Consider the following 8,720-nt stretch of genomic DNA (forward strand, 5'->3'; position numbering starts at 1 on the left):
ATCAGATGCTTTGCGTCAAGACTGCTGAGGCTCATAAATCAGCTGTCTATTGCCCTGGTCATTTCAACCAACGTCTGACCCTTTTGTTAACTCATGATTTATAACTGAAAGTTACTTTTTTTTAAATGCCAGATTTATAAACTTTACTGTGCTTGCTTTGATATAATATCCATTTTGTACACCAAGCTATAAGACAGTAAATTTATTGTCTATGAACTGTTACCTTGAAAAATTACATCAATGCAAAGTGGTTTCCATTTAGAATCAATGGGCAATAAATTCATTGGTTTTTTTTTTTTTGAAGGGGGGAGAGAACATGATGATATTTATGAGGTCATGAGTGGCTATATAATGGGTGAAACTGGGAGCTGAGGCTACAGTTAGACAGGAGTTCTGAGTTACAGGGTTGGACTCAACAAAACATCCAACACAGCAAGGATGCACAAACTGATACTCTGCTGTCTCATTATCATCAGTGTCTCCTGTCCTCTCCTGTCTCTCCCCATCATCAATGCCAGTGAGATGTCTTATCAACACTCAGGTAAGAGTCTTTTGATTTTCATGGTTATCATGCAGGGGTGGAGCAGCAGAACAGGAAGCAGCAGGTGTGTTTTCCAAGGGCCTGTGTCTGTGTCTGTGCTGCTCAGCTCTAGGAAAAGCAGGAATGTCTTCAGGACACCAGCAGCACAAGGGACATCCAGATCAGTGGCTGCTGGTCTTGTACAATGGGGAGCTTGGGTGCCCTAAATAGTTACTCCTGTTGCTTTGAGATCCAGAAAAGGAAAGTATGCATTGAGGAAAAAAAGGGATCTGAGTCTTACAGCACTGAATGTGAGCTGGTGTTCAGTGCCTGAGCATCCACAGGCATTGGGCAACTTGAAGAAACTTGGCTGTACAGTCTCTGCTGTTTCTACCCTTTGAAATGAGCTATTTTGTGATTAAAAAAGGGGAAACCTTTTGCAAACATCAAGAACAGGCAAATCTCTCTTGCACTCCTATGTATTGAGAAGGCTATTTGTTTGCACTAACTCAGATTCCATTCAGCTCAGGGAAAGAATAAATCTTTGCTTGAGAAAGCAATGCTCAAAGTTTGAAATGGCTCAGCAAAAATGCACAGCAGAATCTGGAAGGTTACTGTCCCCAGACCTGACTAGTACTGGAAAACTTTCTGAAAGAACAGGCAAACCAACCCAGAAGTTACTGCATAAAGCTGACTATTAAAAAGTGGCTGTTCTTACCTCCTTTGCAACAGCTGCTGTGCTGGTTTATAGGTACCAGCAGTCCCCAGACTGCTTTGAAAACCTTGGAATCACTAAACCAGCATCTTCTCAAGCCTTCCACAATGTAATTTGCATTTACAGGTACCTGTGATTCAATGTGAGTAATATCTATCACATCATAGCTGGCTCTAACCATTATTGCATTAGGTTCAAGACACTGTGCTTTTACATCTTCCTTGCTAATATAAAGAGCTTCTGGGAGTGAGAAGACAGAAAAGGAACTCTCTTAAAGAGTGGTTGGCTTTGTGGTTTTCTTGTTTTGTTTTGTTTGTTTTGTTTTTGTTTTTTTTTTAAATCTCAAAGCAAATTTACCTGCTAGCACAGCTCTGATTTAAAGAATAATCCATGGCCAGAGATACAGATTGTCTCCACATAGCACTTGGGAGTTTTTATGCATTCTTATACTGAATCCTATAATGAAATCCCTGCTGTCCTTTGAAAATGTCCTTTTATGCAGTGAATAAACCAATAACACACATGTCCAATGTCTTCAAGTTCCTGATCTTTGTGGTAGTTTTTGAAATGTTGGGAGATTATTTTCAGTTTATTTTCTTACATATCCATGTGAGGAGCTACACAGTCACACCCATCCTTGCAGGTTAGAGCAAATGCCTGTGGATGCTCAGGCACTGAACACCAGCTCACATTCAGTGCTGTAAGACTCAGATCCCTTTTTCTCCTCAATGCACACTTTCCTTTTTTGGATCTCAAAGCAACAGGGGTAACTAATTAGGGCACTCCATAAGGTCACCTACAAGTACAATTACAAACACAAATAGTGTTTGATAATGATACCCTCTGGTTGCTCACAATTTTGGATGTCTGCTATATATTAGCAAAGATTAAATTTACTGTTCAAACAAAAAAATCCAGGTTACCTGGAAATATAGCAGTGCTAAGGGCTTCTGCTGGCAACCTGCCTCAGGACACAGTTTAGCCACAGAATTCTAAATTCTCTATGCATAGACAAATTAATTCTATCAGCTACCAGCAAGCCATTGTGTTGGAAAAAGTAGTAACATCTGTACTGGTACATACATGAAATGAGAGATGACAGGAACACACCAAGAAGCACAGCTGCCAAAATAAGTTGTAAGATTTCCTACCTTTATTCCTGCCCTTCCACACCTTCTATTGCATTTAGCAATTGTAAAATGAAGCAGGTTAATAGGCCTTGAACAGAAACTTTTGTCTTTATTCATAGGAAAGTTGCAGCATAGGAACTAGTTGATAAAGAAATGAACTAAAATAATTTTTTTTAAATTACATACAAGTTTGGGCTGTGTACTGGAAGGATGAGGTTGAGTACCTCAAATGACAAGAGGGGCTGCTATTGGTCAAAAGGTTTTGTAACAAAACTTCTGCCAAGGAAATGAGAATTTGAGATGAACATCAGGAAGGTATCTTTTCTTAAAGCTTTGGAGGGAAAGGAACACAAAACCAACTATCCATGTTATAATAATGAAATAAGGATGGATGGTTGGTGCTTTCATCAAAGTCTTCAACAGACCTGATCAGAAATCACCTGACACAGACTCACCCTTTGCCTGTTTGTCATCTTCCATTGGCAGCTGATGAAGATCCAAGGTTAAACCTGGAGAGGCTGGGCAGCCTTGGAAGCACCTCCCTGCTCCAGCTCCTGCCAGAGCTCCTGGGAACACTGGCTGAGGACAACAAAGCAGGTGAGGATTTAGCACAGCAGTGGGAGGGTGCCCATGGTTTGCACCTCCAGCTCCACAGATCTCACACCCCAGCTCCCAGGTATTTGATAAATTACAGTGTTATGCACAAAGAGCAAGCAGCTGTCATTCAGTTAACAGGGATTTTGGGGAAACCTGCTGAGCAGCCATGGCTGCAGCTCAACACCACCTCAAAAGGTCTCAAATTCTCAAAAATGAGAATTGCAAAACTTCCAGAGGGTCAAACCAGGGCAAGGAGAAGATTGGCCTAAGAGGAACTGGCAGACAGAACAAAATAGCAGTTCTACAAAATACCAATACTTGCAAAAAATGCAGAATCAGTAGCAATGGATGGTTTGGGAAGCAATAGATGTTATCCTTTTACATTCCAGTCCAAGGCCTCTGTCAACTATAGCATTATGGCATGATCATTAATTCATGATTTCTAAAAGGTAAAACAATTCATCGTGTCTCCCCTCTAACAGGTCTTACCCCCAGCAACTACAACCCAGGGGAAAATATCAAAGAGGTGAGTAAATAACCTCTATCATTGAAAAAAGAAAAACTACACAGAATTGTTACCAAGACATCCTTTCAGATCCACAGACTTTATAAACAGTATAGACTGAGGTAGTATGCCACAGTGTTCTTGAAGCTAAAATCACTTAGATAGGCAGGGGAGGGAGGAAAAAATGGAAAAAGAAAGAAAAAAGAGAGCAAGTAATCCAGACCATTTAATTCTAAATCCTCCTTTTTTGTTCTTGTTTTTGTGGTTTATTTTTTTTTCTTCTCTTTTTACCTTAGTAAAACAGCTAAGTAAAGGCAAATAAAGCAAATTTCCAGCTTCATCAGCCTAGGCACCAGTATTTCCACCACCACCACCCTCAGCACAGGCAGCACAGTATTATCAGATTTGTTATCAGCCATTACATACATGGAGAACATCATCCCTGTTCACTTCCTGCTGAATTAAATGTAAATACAGAATACAGGGATGAGTTTGAGTGCAACATCTAAAGCAGAGGTCACACTGGGCAGTCCCCTCATTCCCCCTGTGTCAAAACACAGGGCTGGGTGATCAGGAAGAGTGGGGACAGTGGCAAATGTACTTTCCCCTGGGAACCACCTGCCAGTAACCTCTGAAATGCTGTTGGATTTCAGACTTTCTATGGGAATCATCCTCGAATCGCTTTGCTGGGACGCCTCTTGACCAAGGACAGGAAACAGTACAAGAAACGTGGGAATCTTTCTGAGTGCTTCTGGAAATATTGTGTGTAAACAGGAAACTCCCTGAGTGGTTGCATAATTTATGCAAATGTCTGAAAACATGTATATAGATTAGCTTGATTGAAAATGAGAATGAAGGAACACGAAGGCAGCGCCTAACTTTAGACTCTATGCTACTTGGAAATGAATAAATTCTTGATGTTTTGCAATTATGTTGTGACCAATGTAGTAATTTCTTAGAGCTCAGCACAAAAGGAAGGAAGTAATGAGAGGAAGAGACCAATACACAGCACAAAGAGAACTTGGGCAGGGGAAGCAAAATTCCCATGGGGTTCTGTGAAAACTCCCAGAAGGGTTCAACTGTGTCTAAATCCAGAGACAAGGGGATTTTCTCCTTTGTCACTTGATGTAGATTGGGGGGGGCAGGATGAAGGAACATTGCTGCATTCCCTGAAGATGTTGAGCAGGTTAGGGATGGCAGCTTAATAATGCCCAGTCCCCTTCTGCCATCCCCCAGGCACCACAAAAACAATCAGCACGTGTCAGGATGAAGCAGCTGCTCCCACTACTGCTGGACATGACTGTTCCTCTCAGTCACTTGTAAAAAGAACAAAAAATCAATTCCTTTGCCCAGCCCCCAGCTATCCATGACAGGGCTGCCTGTGCATATGATGGCTTTAAAGAATTGTGTGTGATTATCATCAAGCACAGTATGGAAGGTAAACATGATTGTCAATGTCAAGACTTTACACACAGATTTGGACAGTCAGTCCAAAGGAGGAGGAGGAATAACAGCATGTGATTCTGTGGCTGTGACCTGCCCACAGGTGCAGGAAGGTGATACATGGACAGATAATCTCTGTTACCTCCTGCTTGGAGACTCAAGGGCAGTGACATTTGCTCCCCTGAGCTCATTGATAATGCTGCTGTATCTTGGCATGTAATGTAAATAAAGGAGAGGACAAAACAGCTATAAGAAGCTTCTAGCCTGACTCCCCTGTAGGCAGAGCACCCAGTCTGTCAGTCCTGGGTACCTTCTGAGGGTAACTACAAGAAACAGAGCTAAACAGTCAGGAATTGTCTCTGGGGGATGCCATTTTTGATAACATCACAAACTGTCTGAGCTGTGAACTCCTCCTCAATACATACTTTGTACAAACCTCACCCCAGTCAGGGATCACAGAAAGCTTCAAGTAAACACCTAACAGTGATACACAGGCTACATTGATCTCAACAGTACACATCATAAATCTCTGACTGTGCTGTTTAAACAAAGCCTACAGGTTTAAAACAGCTTGCTCACCTCACATAAATTTTAAGACAGATGATGCCAGCTGGAACAGAGAAAAATGTCCTCAAAGAGCAGCAGGATACACTGTGCAGCTATTTGAAGTCTTCTAAACATTTATCCTTCTCACATAGTGGAGCAAGTCAGTGGCTCTCTGGAAATTACTTTTCTGCTACCTCATCAGCCAATAAAAATTTGTCAGAAAAGACTTTACATTTATCTAAATGAATAATCAGCTAAGATAAATGTATAGACAGGGAGAAGTGTCAAACCTAAAAAGTCTGGGGGAAAAATATTTTCAAAAACTGCAAGCATAAAGCTAAATAAAGAAAACCACAATGAAGGATAATAGAAAAAAAATTACAAGTATTAAAAAGTTCACTTGCCATCTACCTGAGCGGGGAAAGAAACAAAGAGCTGTCAGGTATTGAGGATGGGGTCAAGACAAGGTAATCAAGCTATAAAAAGTGAAATCTTAGCTTTTAAAACTACAAAATACTTTCTAGTGTTCTTGGCATCTAAAGAAGCAATATCAAATTAATTTGTTATTTCAGCTAGCCAGCTTGCAGCAGCAGGGGCTGAGGGAGAATTCAGCTAATTCTAATACTCCAGAATTTCATCAGAGCCTGAAACTTTGTCAGTCACAGTCTTTGCCTCTGGAAAGGAAGGAGTTCAGACTGTTTGGACATCACTGGTACTTCTCAAAGAGACAACTGTTTGAGACACTGTTGAGCACCCAAGTGCTCCCTTCCCAAAGGACATTCCTGGCAGGTGCCAGATAAACTCAGGTCCAGGGCCCAAAACAGAGCCTGGTCCTGACACAGGAGGGCAAACTCCACTTCTCCCCCATCCTGCTGGGACATCCAGCTCCTGCCAGCTTCAGCTCCCAGCTTTTCCTCACTCCTGCAGGGAGCTAACCAGATGTAGAAAGAGTCTGGAAACCAGGCAGGTTTTTGCCTCTGCATGGGAAGGGGTGGCTGTGAAGTCACCAGGAGCATCCCAAGCCCAGGCTGAGCAGGCAGAGCTGCACAGCAGCAGTGTGTGATGGATGCTCTGGCAGGGACAATGCTGCTGTGAAGCAAAATATACTACAGAAAATGAAATGCAGGCTCATTACTTCTGAGAATGGGATGATTGAGCATCACAGGTCCAGTTTCTCACCATCTGCCAGAAATACAGCAGTACATCATGCAGCTCACCTCTGACATCCACACAAATGTGTAACTGCAGGTCTTCAGCTCTGAGCCAGAACTTGAGCTGGCAGGAGGATGATTGCTATTGACAGAGCAGAAACATGGAGAGGCTGACAGAGCCTAGATCTCTGAATAAAACACACATCTACCCTGAACATTTTTCATTTCACAAGCCTATTCATTTATCCTCATTTTTTGGAATAGATAGGTAATTTAACTCACATTTTTAAGAATGTTTAAAATGACCAACTAACCCTTAAAAAGAATAATCAATAAACTCTCAGCAATGACACATCCAATGTTACTTTCAAGATGCCTGTATTTCAAGGCACTGTATCACTTACCTTAGCAGAAGCAATTCAGTTACATACTCATCTAAGATTATTTCTTTCCTTTCCAGTTTCAGTATGATGCTACTTTTGTTCTGTATCTTGCACTCCCTGCAGTCATTTTGCCTTTCTCCTGCAGGCTTCTTTAAGCACTATCAATCATATCTCTCTGATAAGTCCCTTAAAGCAGAAAAAGTTGAACAAATTGTTGCTCTGCAATTAGTTAAGAACTTCCTTGCTCTATGAGATATCCTCATTAATTAAAGTTATGATTTTTTTTTTCTCTGTACTTCCTCTAGGACAAAATTTTCTTTGGAAAAGTCATCACAGGCAGAAGCTTTAACTCCTGCATGCCAAAGTCCAGCAGTTCAGAAATACAGATGTAGTATTTCCAGCACATAAAAAGTGCTTTCCCTTGTGTGATACAGTCAGAAAAGAAAAAACAAAACATAAATGGCCACCAAATGGCCATTTTCATGTACCCATGACCCCATGGACACTATCCAAACCCATATACAATCAAAAAAGGTACTGAGCATTTTGTTAAAAGTCTATTTTCTATACATTATCAAGAATAAAATAAACACACATTTGAACAGTTTTTTGCAGCATATTTTTTAGTTTTATTTATAAAATCAGATGCTCCTTTAAAGTGTACAGTTAAAATCACAACTGTAAATTCGACCACAGCTGAATATTGTTTCAATAAAATACTCCTAAGCAACTGATGTAAAAATTCATTCAATTGTGATTCAAAACTCGATTCAGCTGGAAGATAAACTTACCAATACATTACTCATTCAGCAAGTATTTACCACACTGTAAAAATACATAAGGGTCCCTTCTGTTCATAGCAATGCCATGAAAATATCTGCACAACAACTCATCTTTTAAAAACATAATTCTACATTTATGAATACAACAACAACAACAAAAAAAAAAAATTGCCAGCGAAATCCTCCGAGGGTTTCCAAACTGCTGACACCCCCACAGGGGGCAGTAACTGCATCAGTGCTGTACCAGCATGTTTTCCCTCTGACCACTAAATAAGTGATTTTTCCAAGCACCTCTAAACTGTCTGCAACATTTTTCCAGGCAAAACAAAGCCACAGAAACAAAAGAGCAGCAGGTGCAAATCCATCTGCAGCACTCACTCCATTGGCCTTTCTGATCAGAACTGCATCTTGCTGTGAGCACTTCAGCACACTACAAGGACTGAAAGATTAGTACAAGCTGAAGAAAAAAACTGCCAGCTCCTGAAAACTTAAGGAAATGAGGTCAAAGGCTTGATAAGGCATTTCATGAAGTTGTGGTTCTAGCAGAGTACCTTGGGAAAGTTTGGGGGGTTTTTTATCCTAAGGGGATAAAACCTGCTGATTTTGCAGCCAAGATAATTTGATTTTTGGGCAAATAATTGTCTCATCATCACACAGGGCACTGCTTCATCTCTTCATTCCTCTTACACTATTCTCACTCACATCACAGTTTTTTCTATAACCCAGGATGTGTGTAGCCCCAGAGAAGGGATCCTGCACCTAAGATTTAGCCAGGATTACAAACTTGGAATTCAAACTCTTAGGCACGTGAATTTTCACTATATATGGCCAGAGAGTCTATGGTATTCACAGCAATTAGAAAACTGCCTGGGCTTTCCATTGCTCAATGATTCTACTGGGCACAAATTCACAGCAGTAGGGTACAAGAAAGGTTAACATCTCCAAACA

At 40.9% G+C, this 8,720-nt stretch overlaps 2 protein-coding genes across 3 annotated transcripts in view; one reads left to right on the forward strand and one right to left on the reverse strand.

Annotated features, from left to right (window-relative positions):
- Positions 1-8,720, reverse strand: part of SLC45A1 (solute carrier family 45 member 1) — a 367,325-nt gene that overhangs the window by 108,859 nt on the left and 249,746 nt on the right. The window lies entirely within an intron of this gene.
- On the forward strand, positions 439-4,378 carry UTS2 (urotensin 2; the record flags this gene model as incomplete). The annotated part of the gene is made up of 4 exons (XM_079326392.1): positions 439-541; positions 2,852-2,962; positions 3,445-3,488; positions 4,121-4,378. 4 exons carry the CDS (start codon positions 439-441, stop codon positions 4,235-4,237), a joined length of 375 nt encoding a protein of 124 aa, XP_079182518.1. The 3' UTR covers positions 4,238-4,378.

Source organism: Erithacus rubecula (genome assembly GCF_903797595.1).
Source record: "Erithacus rubecula genome assembly, chromosome: 24".
NCBI classification, from domain to species: Eukaryota; Metazoa; Chordata; class Aves; order Passeriformes; family Muscicapidae; genus Erithacus; species Erithacus rubecula.